We start from the raw sequence: 18,341 nt of genomic DNA, 5'->3' as shown, positions 1-18,341 counted from the left end.
ATCTTGAACAATCTTCTTTGAGAGGTATTTGCTTTAGATTGCACAAAGTCTGGTACAATGCTTCTAGATACTGTGGTACTTGATGACGACGATGTTGTCATGTTGTCGACGACTACGATGACGTTGTCAAGGGCTGAAATCTGAAAACGCTATGTCTATTGTAGTGGATTTGTGTCATGCTGTGAGGCAAGGGCTGATTTGCTACCGCCAAGGCCTACAAGGCTGAGGATTGCAAAAACACAGACTGCTTATGGCTGAAAACAGAAAATGTTGGCTAATCTGGGCTGAAAAGTGAACATTGCAGATCTGCTGCGATAGGCGAGATGCACCGAGAATCTGCTACCGGATGGGGACGGTACAGCTAGGCTAGGGGCTGCTCTGAAAACACTGGTCTTGCAGATGTTAAACGTTGATGGGCTGATGCTGAAAACGCTGAGTTCCTTGCTAGCAAACGCTAGATCTGCTGAATTGATGAGAGGTTCTTATGCTCTGCTTGGTAATTGAAGCACTAGAGCTGCCTATATAGGAGATTCATGGTGGGTCGAGCAATGCTTCCTAAAGCCCCACGACTTGGGAAATATGTTGGGTTAAAGACCTAAATAACCCCTTTTTTGTACATTTTTATACTTTGTCCAGGTTCACATTGAACCTAATGTGAACCTGGACAATTTTTTTTTAAAGTTACTTATAATAAAAGTGGGAAAGCCCAAAACTCACTTATTGAGTTTTCCCCAAAAACGTGCTCTCTCTCTCTCTCTCTCTCTCTCTCTCTCTCTCTCTCTCTCTCTCTCATTTCGATCCCTAGCGCTTCTGTTCTACTGCATCTGTGCCTTGCTCTACCTGGCCCAATCTTGCACTCCTTCACCTCGCGCATCTCCCGGTAGCCTCTTTTTCGCGCTTTCAACTGGTATCAGAGCTCTAGGGTTCAAAATAGGACCTGCGCAGTGTGCTGGACAGCAAGTTAAATTTGCTCTCCTGCGACAATTTTCACTTCCATTGCAAAGCCTCTCGCTTCCGATGTCAAGGAGGTCACCAAAAACAGCCCAAAACAGGCTGTTTATAGGTTATTACAGGTTAAAACAGCAATACACAGGTGTACCAAATTTGTGGGATCACATGTATTGATGTTTGGTGCAAGGATTTGAGTGAAAAGCTGAGTACAGGTGATTTAAATCGCATATTCAGCTGAAAATTCAGATTTGGACAGTTTCATGTAAAGAAATTGTGGTTTATCGTATGCAAAGTCTCGTGATTGCTCCTATTTGCTGAAATTTTCAGCCTATTGCATCTCTCTTGTATACACACTTGTGGTTGAGCTAAGATGGCTGCTACCTCTTCCGCTTTTGACATTAAAAGTTTGATGGAAATCAAACGGTTCGATAGTCAAGGCTTCGACCTCTGGCAAGAATGCATGCAAGGTATCCTTTTCTTAAAGGATTGTGAAGATGCATTAAAAGAGAATAAGCCGCAAGGTTTGTCTGACTTAGAGTGGGCCAGGTTGAATAAGAAGGCCATGGCCTACATCAAAATGGCTATTAATGATGACATTTTGACGGACATCAAGCGTTTGGACTCTGCTTATGCAATATGGCAAAAGCTAAAGGCCAATTATGAGAACACCACGTTTGTGAACCAGGTGCATTTGATGCGAAAGTTGGTGAATATGCAGTTTGATGACTTGAAGTCAGCTTCTGAGCATTTGAGTGCTTTTACAGGTGTATTGAGTCAGTTGTTGGACAGTGGGCTTCAACAATTTGATGATAAGCTGAAAGCTATTTTCTTGCTTATGACATTGCCAGATACTTGGGAAACATTGGTTGTCTCCTTGAGTAACAGTCTCAGCCTCACGTATGACGGTGTGAGAGGGTCTATTCTCAATGAAGAGATTAGACGCAAGTCTAGTGGGGAAGGTGGCATTTCTGCTTACAATGCAAGAGGTAGAAATCAAAAGCGTACTACGGGCAACATTACTCAAAATAGAAGTAAAAGCAAGACAAAAGATAAGGATGTCACTTGCTATCAATGTGGCAGAAAGGGTCACAAGAAACCCGATTGCAGGTATTTCAAGAAAGAGCAGGATAGGAAGAAGGAAGTGCAAGAGAAGAAGAAGAAAGATGAGAAGGAAGGGGAAAAATCAACAGATGATTCCTCCAAGGATGCTGAAAATGCAAATGTATACTCTAGTGTGGTCATTGAGGAGTTGTCAAACGTTGAGGAAATTTTTGTTGCGGCTTTATGCCCTTCAGATTTGGTGATAGCTAATGCAGAAGACATGCTTATCTCGAAGAAAGATGTCATTGATGCATTGCTTAGTGCTAATGATGGCCTATCTCAGTCTTAGATAGTAGATTCTGGTTCCTCTTTCCATGTGACTCCATCTTTGGAGTGCAGGCAATTATGGCAAGGTGTACCTTGGTGATAATTTTGCTTACAATATTGAGGGAATGGGTACCATGCGTTTGACTCTTAACAATGGTCAAGAGCTTGTATTGAATGATGTCAGGTTCGTACCAGGCATTAAGAAAAGTTTGCTATCTGTTGGCCAGTTAGATGCACATGGTTTTACTACCATCTTTGCTAGGGGTTCATGGTAGTTGCTTAAGGGCTCTATGCTTATTGCAAAAGGGTCTAAAAGAGGTACTTTGTACTATCTTCGATATAAAGCTTTTCCTGGTAAGTTTCTTGCTGTTGTTGAAGTTGCTTCATATACAGAATTGTGGCATAAGAGACTTGTCCATATGAGCCAAAGGCGTATTGATGTGCTTTCCTCTCTGAAGAGGGTTTATGTAAAAGGCAAAAACTTGGATTTTTGTAACGATTGTCTTTATGGAAAGCAAAAGAAATCTTCTGATTACTCTGGAGTCTCTCGCAAAGCTAATCCTCTTGATCTTATTCACTCTGATGTATGCACTATGCCTGTTAAGTCTTTTGGTGGTGCATTGTATTTTGTCACATTCATTGATGACTGTACTAGGAAAGGATTGTTGAAAAGTAAGAGTGAGACTTTGAATGCTTTTAAGAAGTTTCATGCTTTTGTCACTACTCAAAAGAGTGCTAAGCTTGAATGTTTCAGGTCGGACAATGGAGGATAATATGTATCTGCTGAATTTCAACGTTTTTGTGATGAAAATGGGATTAAAAGAGAGTTGACAGCCCCTTATAATCCGTCTTCAAATGGTGTGGCTCAGAGGTACAACCGTATTGTCTTCAAATGGTGTGGCTCGGAGGTACAACCGTACTTTATGTGAGAGAGTGCGTTGCATATTGTCCACTGCTAATCTTTCCCAAGAGTTTTGGGGGGAGACATTAAAAACTGCAGTTCATATTTGCAATCGCTCTCTGAATAGTACGCTAAAAATGACATTCTAGAGGAGGTTTGGTCTGGCAAACCTGCCTCTTATGATCATTTGAGAGTATTTGGCTACAAAGCTTTTGTTCATGTACGCAATGACTTCAGAACAAAGCTTGATATGAAGTCCATTAAAGGAGTCTTCCTAGGTTATGGGGAAGAAGGTGAAATAGGCTATAGAGTGTGGTTATCACAATTTAGAAAGGTAATTCGCAGCCGAGATGTAGTGTTCAATGAGGCAAAATTGCTTAAGAATGCTACAAAACCTGATGCTGACAAGAAAACGGTCAGATTTCAGCCTTTTGTGCCATCCATTGATGCTGAAAAAGAGACTCATGATGCATTACCGCAAGCTGAAATTGATAATCAGCCGGTTAACCTTAAGCCAGAAGAGGTAGGACATGATATTGATGCGCCTAATGAGGATGGACAGCCACCTGAATTGGCTGAAAATGAGCTGCCTTATGATGTAGAACCGTTGCCTGAGAATGTAGATATTGGGTACACAGGTTAACTCGTTTGAGAAGGCAACCGCAAAGAATCCCTCTTTGCATCATGTAATGTTGACAGATGAGGGTGAACCTCTTACTTATAAAGAGGCTAAGTCGTGTGAGTCAAGCAGTAAGTAGGAGCTCGCCATGCAAAGAGGAAATGAAATCCTTGTATGCAAATGATACTTGGAATCTTGTGCCATTGCTTAAAGGGAGAAAGGCTCTTCCTAACAAATGGGTGTACAAGATTAAGATTGTGGATGAAAAACCCAAAGTACAAGGCAAGATTGGCTGCAAAAGGATATGCACAGAAAGAAGGAATTGATTTTCAAGAAATCTTTTCCCCTGTTGTAAAGCTTACAACGTTACGTGTCCTTTTTGCTCTCGTTGCAGTGCTTGATTTGGAATTGAATCAAATGGATGTAAAGACAACATTTTTGCACGGTGACATTGAGGAGGACATATACATGAAACAACCTGAGGGTTTTTTTGTTCCTATACGCGAGGAACTAGTATGCAAACTGAAAAGAGTCGTATATGGTTTGAAAATTGAGACAATCATCATGGCAGTGATATAAGAAGTTTGACACTTTTACTATCTCAAGGCTTTAAACGCAGCCATGCAGATCATTGTTTGTATACGAAAAGGGATGAAGATGATAGTCCCATCATACTTGTTCTCTATGTTGATGACATACTGCTTGCCGCAAAACATAAGCCTAGTCTCGATGCTCTGAAGCGTTAGCTAAATTCAACATTTGCTATGAAGGATTTGGGTGATGCAGAGCATATTTTGGGCATGCGTATTAAAAGAGATAGAAATCTGAAGTTGTTGTTTTTATCTCAAAAACAAAATTGCTTTAAGAGCAAAAGTACTTATCTCCTGCAGTACCTTTACCTCCATACACCAAGCTTAGCAAAGTAGATTGACCAAAGGATGAGGTGGCATTGAAAGCAATGAAGGGAATTCCTTATGCATCAGCTTTTGGTTCTCTTATGTATGCTATGGTTGCCACTCGTCCCGACATTGCTTATGCAGTGGGAGTTGTTAGTCGATACATGTCGAATCCTGGCAAAGCGCATTGGGAAGCTGTCAAATGCATTCTGAGATATTTGAAAGGTACACAATCAAAGTGTATCTGTTATTGCAAAAGTGACTTAAAGTTGCAGGGATATTGTGATGCAGACATGGCAGGTGACATGGATACCAGAAAATCTACCAGTGGATATGTATTTGACATTGCTGGTGGTGCAGTCTCTTGGTGTTCTAGGTTACAGAAAATTGTGGCACTGAGTACTATTGAGGCTGAATACATTTCAGCCTCAAAGGCTTCAAAGGAGGCCATTTGATTGGAAGACTTGCAAAAGAACTTGGCATGCCTGCTCACACTCCAGTGTTGGGTTGTGATAGCCAAAGTGCTATCTATTTACCCAAAAATGCCATGTTTCATGCGCGTACCAAACACATAGATGTGCGGTACCACTTCATACGTCAGGTATTGGAGGATGGTCTAGTCACCTTGACTAAGATCAATACACAGGATAACCGTGCAGATGTTCTCACCAAGAGTCTTGCTAAGGCTCAACATGAGCATTCCATACGGCTGGTGGGAATTGGTTAACTTAAAGGCGTCATTTATGCCTTTAAGTGGGAGGTTGTTGGGTTAAAGGCTTAAACCAACCCCTTTTTGTACATTTTATACTTTGTCCAGGTTCACATTGAACCTGGACACATTTTTTAAAAGTCACTTATAATAAAAGAGGGAAAGCCCAAAACTCACTTATTGAGTTTTTCCCAAAAACGTGCGAGCTCTGTGTGTGTGTGTGTGTGTGTGTGTGTGTGAGTGATTTCGATCCCTAGCACTTCTGCTCTCCTGCATCTGTGCCTAGCTCTACCCGGCCCAATCCTGCACTCCTTCACGTCGCGCATCTCCTGGTAGCCTCTCCTTCGCGCTTTCAACTTATTTAATAAATAAGTGAAAAAAATGTACTTGGTAAAAACGTTCTATGCACCGGAAAATGCTCATGATGGATACTGACTGTTGATGCGAATGACCCTGGGTTGTGCAATCAGAGGGTATGCAGCTACTTTGCCTAGACATGCACGGCTTGCGTACAGGCTCACAAGGGTGCCAGAACACTTCCTAGGCTACCTAAACCCTAGAAGTAGGAACAGCTTGTCCACATGCACATAGCGTTAGATGTGCACGTGACATCCTCCCCAAGGTGAGGTACTGGTACTGAGTTGTATGGCGTCCATAGAGTCCACCAACAACACTTGGGATCCTGCAAAGTACTCTTCGTCGGCCCACTCTGTTGCGTGGGCCGAGCGATTCTTGAATCTCATGAAGCTCTGCAATGCTTGCTTCTTTGTGCCATATCGAAAGCAACATAGACTGACCTGTTGTGGCTCCGATGCTCTAACTTCTTCTATGGTCGTGGGTCTACCGTCGTCAAGAATCTCCGTTGAGGAAGATCCATGAAACCACTTCAAACACAAAACCATAAACATACCCGTTCATGTTGAGTGACTGGAAAAAAAGTATTCTTCCTAAATAACTGTGTATGCAATGCAGCTAAACAAAGTGACGGAGTGTCAAACCGTTCACCAAACACATGCCAAAAGTGTGATCTAATCTTGACTTGTCGTCTTAAAGCGATCAACTGTGGCAACTCACAATGGAAATGCCAATGCTTGATGGACAATCATGCTCGTGCTTTTTTTGTGACTGTGTCATGCCAAGGAATGAACATGCAAAAGCGACCAACAAAACGAACAATTGTGCGACATTGTGAATTCCTTGTTTGCAAATTTTCTTTCTTTTCTAGAGTGATCTGCAGAAATCTGTGCTCATCCGTGATCAATCATGTGCATCGTGCAACACGGCATGCCTATGAAAAGGGAACCAGAGTAACAGGGAATGGGTGGAACGGGCCCCTCTCGTTCTCGGAACGTGTTTTCAGCACAACTATGCAATCGGATCAGAACGGCGTTCTTTCCCGATGTGTAACCGGAACGGCCACCGGAACGGGCGAAGCGCAGTTCGGAACGCGGAATGGCCGGGCAAAACGGCAGATTCAAAATTTTTAAAAAATAAACGTTTTTTTAAAAACCTAGTCGTTTAGGGGTAGTTCTTGTGAACGTTGGCGGGGGGGGGGGGGGGGGGGCAGGGAGGCTCTCCTATATAATATACCACTATGCCTCCTTGAGAGATCATCCCTCCCTCAAGCTCTCAACCTCACATGCTCTAGCCTCTCCCTTAAGCCTCAAGGTTCTCTTGAGTCTCCTTCTCCCTTGGGCCTCAAGGCTCAAGCTTGAAGCTTGGAGCTCTCTTGAGTCTTTTCTCCTCATTCTCCCTCTCTCCTTCTTTCCCTCTCTCTCGAGTCTCTTCCTCTCTCTTGGGCCTCAAGGCTCAAGCCTCAAGCCTCAAGCCTCAAGCTTCAAAGTTCAAACTCCATTTAGCATTTGTCCCTTACTCTCCCTCTTTTGCTCAAGGCTCAAGTTTCAAGCTCCATGCCGCAACCCTTGCATCTTTGTAAGCGCAATCGCGTGTAAACCTTAAGACTGAAAATCGTTTCAAAGCATGCCTAAATAGGATTCTACTTGGACTATGGGTGTGTATGGCTCTCTACTAACATATAGGTTAAATCTAACCTAATTTAAGCATATTTTAAGTTTACCGTACAGGCCCCCGTTCCCGTTCTGCTTTTCCGGGGGTCCCCCCATTCCGAAGATACGTTCCCATTACGTGTAACTTTGAAGGGAACACATAAATACGATGACAAAAATACAAGAGACTGTCACGAATGAGAGACTCGGACAACGCATACTGACTAATCATGCGAAGACAAAATACGTCCTGAATGGGTGCTTTTGGACCATGAGTCGAGAGACAAGATCAGTGCTCTGTGACTGATCGTATCTGCAATGAGGTTAGCTTCACTAGAAATATCATCATTCGAACCACCAAATTGCTCACAAGACTGGAACCATCTAGCTTGACGGTCACCCCAAGGTGTACTCGGTACAAACTAGAGCAACTTGAAGACTTGATGATCCTTACGAACAATCACATCTTGATCATGCAAACAAAGTGTGTCGTGCTTCGGAGAAGACATGACGGCAAGAGAGTTCTTTTCATACAATGACCCATGCTTTTCTAGAATGTGGGACTGTGTACTGAGAGAGACTATGATACTACGTGTTTTATTCTCTTTGGAAACATGAGAGTGAGGGACTAGTGGCAAACATGGAATGTTTTTGTCACAACGAAGAACCACACGAGGTGCTTCTTCAACTGTGTGAGAGAGAGAGAGAGAGAGAGAGAGAGAGAGAGAGAGAGAGAGAGAGAGTGTTTTCTTTTCAATCAATGCGTGGATTATAACCTTTAAACCACTTGATGCCAAAAAGAAAATCACATCCTTTGAGAGGAGAAACCACAAATCTACGACGAAAACCGACATTTTGAACTAACACTGTCACATCAGGACATTCATGCGTGGAAAAAGAGTGCATGCTAGGAGCAAATCCAAAGATCACAATTGGATCTATTGGAAGAGCTTCTAAACGTGCGCTCTTCATGAGAGAGTCACTAACCACATCATGCATACTACCCGAATCAAAGATCACAATGCGTGTACTATTCACATGACTAAAACACTGCATGAGAGACTTATCTACATGATCATGAGAAACTTCGGACACATTAGTGTTCTCACTGAGTACATCAATAGATGATGTGGATTCTGTGGGTTCTTTAGGTGCTTCCTTAGGACAATCTCGTTTAATCTGACCTTTAGTGTGACACTTATAACATCTTTTGTCTTGTGCATATTCGGCTCGTTCTTCAAGAGTTAAACTACCTCGTAAAATTCCTTGAGCAGACTTTTCATTAGGAGTCAACTTAGGGGTGTCCTAGGTTTTAGCCTTTTCTTTATCATCAGTGCAAGCATTTTGTGCTCTAGGTGTAGAAGAAGATTGAGAAAAAGAACTACCGTCATTCTTACCATTGGTCTTACCATGCGGCTGATTCTGAGAGGTACTCGACTTACTCTCCTTCGGCTTGCCCTTAGGCAATTGAACGCCGATCTGCAAAATACGGTTAGAAAAAGACATAAGAGGGGATCCATTTTGCGTAAGACCACGCCAATCTTCTTTTAACCGATCAAGGTATTGCGATGGCATGAAGCAAGCCTTGATCTTGTCTTGGAAGTCGTCCCAACTGAAAGAGAGGGGTACGCCTTCTTCGGCATGCCTAAGATGCTCAGCCAACTGTGACTCTTCCAAGCTTGATACCAATTAATGGCATCACCTGCTAGCTACATAGCAGTAGTCAACACTTTACAGTTGCTTGTTTTCTTGTTAGTCGCAAAGTAAGCATACTTGAAATTTCTCAACATTTCTCACCAAGTGTCTCTACTCGAGCTGATAACCTTGGAGGTCAAGTGAGATTCCTATGTCTTGGGACTACCATCACCACCACAGGAACACTGTCTGTCGAGGCTTGTTTCAACTGTTCAAGAGCTTATGAACCATGTTGTGGTCGGCTACAACCTTATGGAAGAAATCTAAGCCTAATCTTGGTGCAGGTTTCAGGATGGAAAGCGAGTCATCTTTTCGAGCTCGATTGATGCGGAGATTGCTTTTCAAGTTTGAATTCTGTTTAGTGATCCTGTTTGGAATTTCTTTGAAATGGATGGTATCTGTTTTAGACTTGTCTTGGTGCCGATTTGAATTGTTTGACTCTGGTTTTAATACTAGTTTCAATTATTGGTGATTTTACTCCCGGGTGGAGTACTGAGAAATGATGTTTGAGAATGCTTGTTCATACTCATGGCCCGGACTAATAACCCTTGTGGTTATTTACGGGGGAGTATTGAATGTTTGAAAAGTGTTGTTTTTACTCATGGCCCAGACCCTTGTGGTTATTTACGGGGGGAGTATTAAGAAGTCTGAGCAGTGGTTACTCTTGGCACCTCCAAACGACGCAGGCTGCGGTCTGGGGAGCGTTTGGTTGTAAAAGGCCTCTATATCTCTCGGCCCGGACCTTTTTAGGTTATGCGGGAGGAGTGATGAGGGAGTCGTTGAACAGCTCATGGCACGGACCAAGATGGTTATTAGGAACTTTATGTATCTATGTCTTGTAACATGCATATGTGAGCATTTGTGTTGCATTGTGATGTGCTAACCAGTGAATATTCCTTAATGGATGAGATACTTCTGGAAAACCAATACCCAGAATATCAAATTCCGATATGGAATGAGACTCCTTATCGGATAAGACTCTTTTGGGAAGCCAACGACCTAAGAAATCAAGAGCTCCGATTTGGAATGAGAACTGATTGTCCCTCGAAATGTCCCTCGGAATGACCCTAGGAAATTTTTGAGCTAACTTGAGTTGTTTGCAGATATGTTGTAATCGAGGATGAATACTTTCTTTCAAGAAGGGGGGATGTCACAAATTGCTGACGTGTCAAGCCATTGAAGAACGGAGCCAACTTGCAGATCCCGGTGGAGGGGCCTAAACCCTAAAAAGAAGCAACAGAAGAAGTAGAAGTTCCACCAACTTATGGGACCTCGTGCGATTGGGCCCAGAGGACCTAAAGGCATTAAAATAATGTAGGACCACATGTACACACTCACCTGCGTAAAGGCTGAAGGCTGGTGACGTGGCAAAGCTTTTTGGATTCTCGGAATTCGTGCTGACATGATGACGTGGCAGCTGTACGGATTTCCGCAATTTCCATTGACAGTGCCAAGTGGCAGTTGTACGGATTTCCGCAAAATGCGCTGCTTGCTTTAGGGCGCTAGCTTTTGAGCCAGTTGCTTTTGAGTTTCAAGGGCCTTTAAATATGTGCAAAGGGCTCAATCTCTAGCTCTCTTCCAGGTGAAGGTGCGGAGCATGAGTACCGGCTTTGTACAGAGTTCAAGTAATGTAAAGAAATATCGAAAGGGCGCCAAGGTTTGGGTCCAGTTCTCTCTCGGGGTGGAACTCCGCCACTCCCCGTCTCGTGTCGTGCATCTCTTTCTGTTTAGTTTCAAGCTTTTCACGTAACTGCTTGTGAAGGCCAAGGGCCTTTAAATATGTGCAAAGGTGCAGAGCATGAGTACCGGCATTGTACAGAGTTCAAGTAGTAAAAAGAAATATCGAAAGGGGCGCCAAGGTTTGGGTCCAGTTCTCTCTCAGGGTGGAACTCCACCACTCCCCGTCTCATGTCGTGCATCTCTTTCTGTTTAGTTGTTTTTTGAAGTGCTTAAAGTTGTTCGGTTTGTTCTTTTCTATTGGCACGTGGTGCCGTTCTTGTGACAACAAGGGCTGATCTGCTACCGCCAAGGCCTGCAAGGCTGCGGACTGCAAAAACGCTGACTGCTTATGGCTGAAAACAGAAAACGCTGGCTGATCTGGGCTGAAAACTGAATGCTGGCAGATCTGCTGCAATAGGTGAGATAATACATCAACTCAAAACATATGGGGAGGAGTATAATCACATGAGGTCTAATGAGGTGCACAGTGGGGGAAGTAGACAATGGTGATCATCCCATGAGCTCTTTCATGGCTCTCTACAGTATGACCTCAATGTCCTACATGGTCAGCTCTCGAGCCGGGGGGGGGGGGGGGGGGGGAGTTTGTTGTTGTTGTTGGGCTCGATGTGGCTCAATGATGCTCCGTAGCCTCCGATGTAGACCTCGTCTACGGTGTGAAGATCCTCACATCATCGGGCGTCGTGAGCAGCCAAGCTGGATTGCTCGATCAAGAAGAATGCCCAATGAGGGTTTGACTCGGTAACCTGTGGTGGGACATCCCAGTAGTCCCTCTGTAAAAAGTAGGGATCTGGCTCTCTATGGATCCTCTAGGTGTAGGTCCTCTACTCCTAAGGGTAGTCTCTTTGAGTCTAGGTTCTCCACCAAGAAGAGACCTAGGCACCTCTGATCATAGTAATCCATGATGCAGGATAAGGGGCCAAAGCCCTCTCTGAATAAGCAATGAAAATGCCCGCGGATCTCATAGTATGCTGTGCATTGGCAGATATAGTGCTCCTCTGTCTCTAACTCTCTCTGCCAAACCTGGCATAATCTCTCCTCTGGGGGTATACCTTTGTATCGGCCAGTCTCTATCTCCAACTGGCGAGATGAGGTGCTTAACTGACCAATAAGACATCTAATACCATGGGATAGGTGGCCGTCCATATACTTGGGGCGTGAGATAAACCCATCATCTATCGTCCGGAGAAGATGGTCTCGATAAAAAGCCATCTTCGTCCCCAACTCTTGTCGAGACAACCAAGTCCTCTTAGTATCCAGCTGAATGAGATCATGTCTGATAATCTTGCTAATCTCTGAATGTGTGAAGGTGAGGGATGGTGCATCCAGGGAATACTGAAAAGGGGGCAGCCTGTCCGTACTAAATCCATGTAGCTCAAACCAAGATGATATCTGTGCAAACCACACGAAGTATTGCCCTCACTGGCCAGCTGTTGCGATGAATTAAGCGCTAGTTGTGCATATCTGTTGCGTTGTAGCTCTCATGTGCCTTGAATGAAAGACACTGATCTGGCAAGTGCCTCCACTACAATTGGTGGTGCACTCATCTCAGCTCTGATTAATCTCATGTGGCACGAGAGAGAGAGAGAGAGAGAGAGAGAGAGAGAGAGAGACTGCTGTTGGTCTTTATAGCAGGGTCTTGCTTATGCTCTCATGAAGGAGATGGATAAAGCTAGGCAGAGTTTTAAGAAGTACATGCAACTCTGTCCGCCTGATGCCTTTGACCAAAATTATCTGGATAATCTCTTGTTGAGGGCACAGACAAGTAAGCGGGTAGATGCATTAAAGAATATGGCTATGAAGAGCACCTCCAAAAACAGGAAGAAAGCAAAGTCAATGAAACAACCTTCTATATTTGGCAACCCAAAGGTGCAAAATGATGGAGGACATGAAGATTAGATACATTTATGACTGCTCATGTTGGTGCAAATAAGTTGAGTGAGGTGTGTAGGTGGGATTGTTGGACCAATGTGTCCATTTGTGCCCATCATTGTCTGGTCGTCCTGTACATGCTCCAGTTAGGGGAGGCTGTATGAGGGATCAATTATGCAGGGAATAATATTATGTGTAATACTTGTAGGTCCCGGTTTTTTTGTTACAGTAGATGTTTGTTTTTGCAGTTCAGTATTTAACTATGGCCAATGATATATCTTTACATCAAACATTAACAAATGAGGTGTATCTGAAAATGTTCTGGATGGGGACTATCTTTGCTCTGAACATGTCATCCTAGGTGGGCTTTTTTCCTCACTGAAGTTAAGGCAGAGTCCCGCAAAGTACTAGCAATATTAGTAGGTTGAAGGTGTCGAGAATGAGTAAATTTGTGGTCACACGAAGGTCAAGGGCAAAAGGTGCATTTTCATTTTTCTGAGTCCTTTCTTTGAAGGCTCATAACACTAGAAAAACAGTGTCTAGAGCATTGATGCTACTAGACTCTATGTTACAGAGTCCGACTACTATTTAGCAGGATGTACAAAAGGGGTAATGTTGCGTTAAGTATGTATTATTATTATGAACGGTGTCAAGAGGGATTATGTTGAAGAATTCATGCAATAGGGATTTAGCTGCAATGCAAGAGAACTTAACAGCTGTAAGGTTTTGTTGACATACTTGCTAGCAATGAGTAGCATTACCAAGTAAAATGTTGGTTTGGGTAGGCTAACTTGATGCATTCATGAACCTGTTTGTCCACTTGACTGATGTGAAAAAGTGCTGCAAATGACATTACCACATAATGGGCTTGTGACTCTTAGCACCCAACAGGCCTTTGAGATGTTACATGTCCGAATATCTATTCTTTACACCGCACAGCAAATGCCCCCCCAAGAAGAAAAAAGAAAGGAAACATATGTCATAAAGGCACTTAGTCTCACACTACAGATACAAGTCCAATGTCTCCTTACAGAACAAAGAGGTTTGTAAACTTAGCAATTGGTTAGCCAATAACATTCTTTGGACAATGTATTGACCTGATGTTCAAACAATCCAGGTGTATTCCCATTGGGAAGCGAGCTTCATCCATGGTTCCCTTCATATGTATGTTAGAATATGGCTCAACACAACGACAAGTTACATAATATAAGTAAGTTATCCCTTGATATTTTCTGATGGTATTATGAGTGATATCACTTTCTGCCGACATGATAACTTTTTATGCTCCATGGGACTTGTAGTGGATTTTAGCTTTAAAATTGGGATTGCTGCAAACTTCTACGCACCAAGAATGTAGTGGATGACCGTAGTTGTCTCCCTCTGTCCTCTTACTATGATTATATTTAAAAGCCCAGTAATAGGCCATCTAGCTTGGCTCATAAAATGTTTTTGTCTGGAGTAAGACTCCCCTTACGACTTGGTTAATGGTTTCTATCATTAATGCTTTGAGTGCATTCTCTTGGCTCTAAGAGGATAGGATAGGAGGTTGTTCCAATATGAACCTCAACTTAACATTCCTATTGGTAAAACTCTTCAAAACTAGTGGTAGGCAATATAAGTAAGACATGCAAAGCATAGTGCCCCGATGTTGAATATAGTGGTCCTTATGTGAGCGAGGGCACGAGTGACCAAGTCTTGATGTGATCAGAAGCCATGTAGGCTCTCCCTAGGAACATCTTCTAGAGCAAATAGGAAGGCGGTCAATACACAAGGCATAAAGTCTTCACTTTGCTTACCCTTGTCAGCCAAGTTACCCACACACATGACATAGCACGCCCAAGAGCCTTAAGATAGCTATCGAGGAAAAGGTAGTTCTAATTGATGTAGTATTTGTAGGCTATAAATGGAACTCTATGCAAGATCCAAATCAAATTCCAAGAATGCCAAAGAGTGGTATGATATTATTTAAGGTTTGCAACTATGGGAGGATGTATCCTCAAGACCTCATAGAGAGCTCTAAGGTCCCCATGGATTTGTTCCTAATAATATCAACATGGATGACATTTCTCACGTTTTCTACCACTCTGATCTTTTTGTTGTATGTGATGCGGCCAAGGCTATCAACATTTGCCTTCAATAGTAGACCTACTTATTAATTTAAATTTTTTGTTCTAATGGTGGGTATCAAACTTGGGCCTTTCTTCCTGGTCTTTGAATAGCTTAGAAACTTGGTGGTGTAATGTTTGCAAGGAGCCTTCTACGGCATACTTATTTCTCTAAATGTTACATGATAGTTTATGGCTTGATTGGCCCATGAAAAGTTCATTATGTATTTCCTTTTCCTTTTATATTGAATTTTCAAATTTAATCCTTTTGTTTGCTACACGCGTGCACATGCGTGTGTGCGTGCGTGCGTGTGCACACACACTTACTTTTACTTTGCGGTAATGAAATGTTCTCTTTTTCCATACTAAGCACCTTTCATAGTGTTTGGCGAACCTTTACCTTTGCTCATCTTTTCTATACGAATGCTATTTGATAGTTTGTGTTATTCACAGTCAGGATATCCAAAACACTTTTCCCTATTGAGGAGGTTTTATCTCTCGAGAATCATATGTACATCCATCACTCTAGGGATTGCATATCCTTGTACATACATATTAAAGTGTGCCCAAGCCATGCATAGAGATGGAGAGAGTGAGAGAAGGCACACACAAGGGTGGACGGAGAAACAACAACAACATGTCCAACCTAAATAGAATGTGTAATAAGAGTCCTTTACGTATATTGAATTTGTTATGGATGATTTGCTAGACATGAAAGTCCAATGTGCATTTGAGCTAGCTATGGAAATATGTACAAGGTGTGTAGACTTTGTTTCTCTACCCAAGCCCACAAGCACTGAACAATATACAAACTTCTGGTTGTTATTTGTGTGAAGCTTGAAAAGGTCAATTCACCTTGCAAATGGAGTGATACTTCACATCAATGTGCTTTGTCTTTGCTTGAAATAGTAGATTTTGTGCCAACTCGGGAGCACTCTTATTACACAATGCAAAACTAGAACGTGTGCAATAAGGGCCGAATTTCCCACTAGATAAATACGCCATACTGCTTCCATCCGGTTGGATGTTGTTAACGATTGTAGCAATTCATTATTCTAGGAATGCAAGTCTAATGCATTACCATTATGTTACCTTGTTAAGAGGTAGCATCAGTAAAGGCCACACCACCTTTGGGCAGGGAGAGGCATCATTTGAATATTACCTTTTGAAATTGCATCCCCATTGTGTGTGAAGACATAGCCTTCTGTAGGGAATCTGTTGTCCACATTCCCTACCTAATTTGCATCCATGTAACTTTGATTGCAAAGCAAATGCACAAGTCCTTTGTACGATTCAAACATCTCATTACACCCTTCATTAACTCACAGTGCTTCTTGTTGTCATGTTTTCTTATTATAAGTTTGCTAATGACTCTCACTATAAATGCAATGTTGGCATGAGCTCAAATCATGTCATACATCAAAGAACCATTAAAATATGCATAATAAATATTGGCCATCTTAGCCTTAATTATGTCATGCATCAAAGAACCAATACAATATGCATAATGAATCTTGGCCATCTTAGCCCTTTACTCATCACATTCGGGACACTCGTCTTGGCCAAGTTAGACCTTTCTCATGCATGTCTCACACATGCCAAGAATACTAATCATATATGCAATCTAGAAACTCAGGTTGATCTCTATAATGAAACATGTTTTACATTTGAAATGGCTATTGCACAAACATTTTAGCACCACTCAATGAGCTACCACTATGTGCATAATTAGAGTCGTTAGAAGCATCATTTTGCACTATATCTTCACCCCATGGCTCGTGGTAGCCTGTTTTCTTGCTCAAAAATTGGTGGCACAAGATCCTACAAAGTAACCTTCTTTATGTCAACCTACTTAAGGGGGATTTGTGCGTTCTCTTGTCATTGCAAATCACATTGTTGCTAAATAAATTTATGAAACACAAAATCCCATGAAAAATGTGCTCTCACCACCACTTTTGCCTTCGTCAATAAAAATGCACCTCTCAAATTTAATTTATGCTTCTTTTGAACTTCTTTAGAAACATGCACAAATGTATCATAATCAAAGACTCTTAATGAGTGATCATAAGAAGGTTTATTTCCGCCATAAAATTATTTTAGAATATAGCCTAGTGCTTTTTGTGGTCATCCATTTATCACATATATTAAAAGTTTAATAGCTTTGATCCAAAAACCATTTGAAATTTTGTAGGGGAAAGCATAGCCTAATATTTTATTTGAATGGTACATTACATCCTCTATACAATTCTTCTTTTAAAGAGGTATAAGCTTTCTGTGAATTTCATTCATTTCACAAGGACACTGGTAGTCATAGAAGGTAAATTCTCCACTTAGTCCTTAAGCACTTAAACTTCTCATAATTTGATTGATTTTTAATTCGCTCACAACCATTGGATGTGCTTATACTTTACAAGTTTTATAATCTATAAAGAAATGTATATACATAGCAGTGCCTTGTTTCCTATAGGCATACATCCATAAGAACTACGACCTACATAATTTTTTATTCAATGTCGCATGTTTTCAATTTGTTAGGAATCTAATGCTGAACATCACGTAGCAATTCTACAATGTGCAACGTGTGTTCATAGGGGACATGCTCAAACAAAGAATAGAAAACCTATCCTCGAAGCACCTTGAGTGTGAATATTGGACAAAGAGGGAAACACTCCTCTCACATAGAGATGTTTGAGCTAGAGATCAATGACATGATTTCCATTGTAATGAGCATAGAGGGACTTGCATACAATGACATGAAGCATGGGACAAACATCCCCCTGTATTAGAAAGCAAGGCTCTCTAGGTTAAAGACCCTCCTCGTCATGAATAATATGCAAGAAAAGTTTGGGAGACACATTAATGTTATGGAACATTTTAGGTGACTCTGTAAGCCTTGTTCACTTTATTTACGCAATTATGATTTTCAAAGGCTATGCTATTTATTTTCTTTATGCCAGTTGTTGAAGAAGCATATGTTGCCAACAAACAATACAACACTAGAATCCAGGGGTGATGCAAGTAAGGTTCTATAGTGGTTGGTCTATAAAAATGTGTGTGTGTGTGTGTGTGTGTGTGTGTGTGTGTGTGTGTGTGTGTGTGAGAGAGAGAGAGAGAGAGAGAGAGAGAGAGAGAGAGATTGTATTTGGACACACACACACACACACACACACACACACACAAAGTTCTTGGAATGCCCGGTTGCTTCCATTGTTGTAGAATCCTCAATGAACCACTTAAACATGATCAAGGTGACAATGCAACTAGAAGGGGACATATGAAAACATGTAGCTTGTTTTTGTTGTTATGTAAGAGAGCAAGGGTGAGGCTATGATGTTGACATGTAGATGTCCAAAGTGTGGAGCATATAGATATCAAAATGAGGTGTCATAATAACTAATATCTAATTCTCCTAAATGATTTTCTCATGTTAAACTGATCATTTAATATGGGGAAGTGCTAGGGGAGAAAAAGCTAGAATATTG

General features: G+C 41.9%; 1 protein-coding gene across 4 annotated transcripts in view; it reads left to right on the top strand.

Annotated features, from left to right (window-relative positions):
* LOC147431866 (uncharacterized) overlaps positions 1–15,641 on the top strand; it is a 427,705-nt gene extending 412,064 nt beyond the window's left edge. The window contains exon 4 of one of the 4 annotated variants that reach the window (XM_086494333.1): positions 15,313–15,641. In XM_086494333.1, coding sequence (XP_086350459.1) covers positions 15,313–15,513 — 201 coding nt within the window. In that variant the 3' untranslated portion in view covers positions 15,514–15,641. Of the gene's footprint in view, positions 1–12,514; positions 13,072–13,871; positions 13,965–15,312 lie in introns of those variants that run through there. The other 3 variants (XM_086494334.1, XM_086494331.1, XM_086494332.1) reach the window with 3 other exon arrangements.
* Positions 15,642–18,341: the final 2,700 nt, after the last annotated feature.

The sequence above is a fragment of the Adiantum capillus-veneris genome, chromosome 21, assembly GCF_014529385.1.
Source record: "Adiantum capillus-veneris isolate H3 chromosome 21, ASM1452938v2, whole genome shotgun sequence".
NCBI classification, from domain to species: Eukaryota; Viridiplantae; Streptophyta; class Polypodiopsida; order Polypodiales; family Pteridaceae; genus Adiantum; species Adiantum capillus-veneris.
Note: the sequence above shows the minus strand (reverse complement) of the source record. Positions and strands in the feature narration are given on the sequence as shown.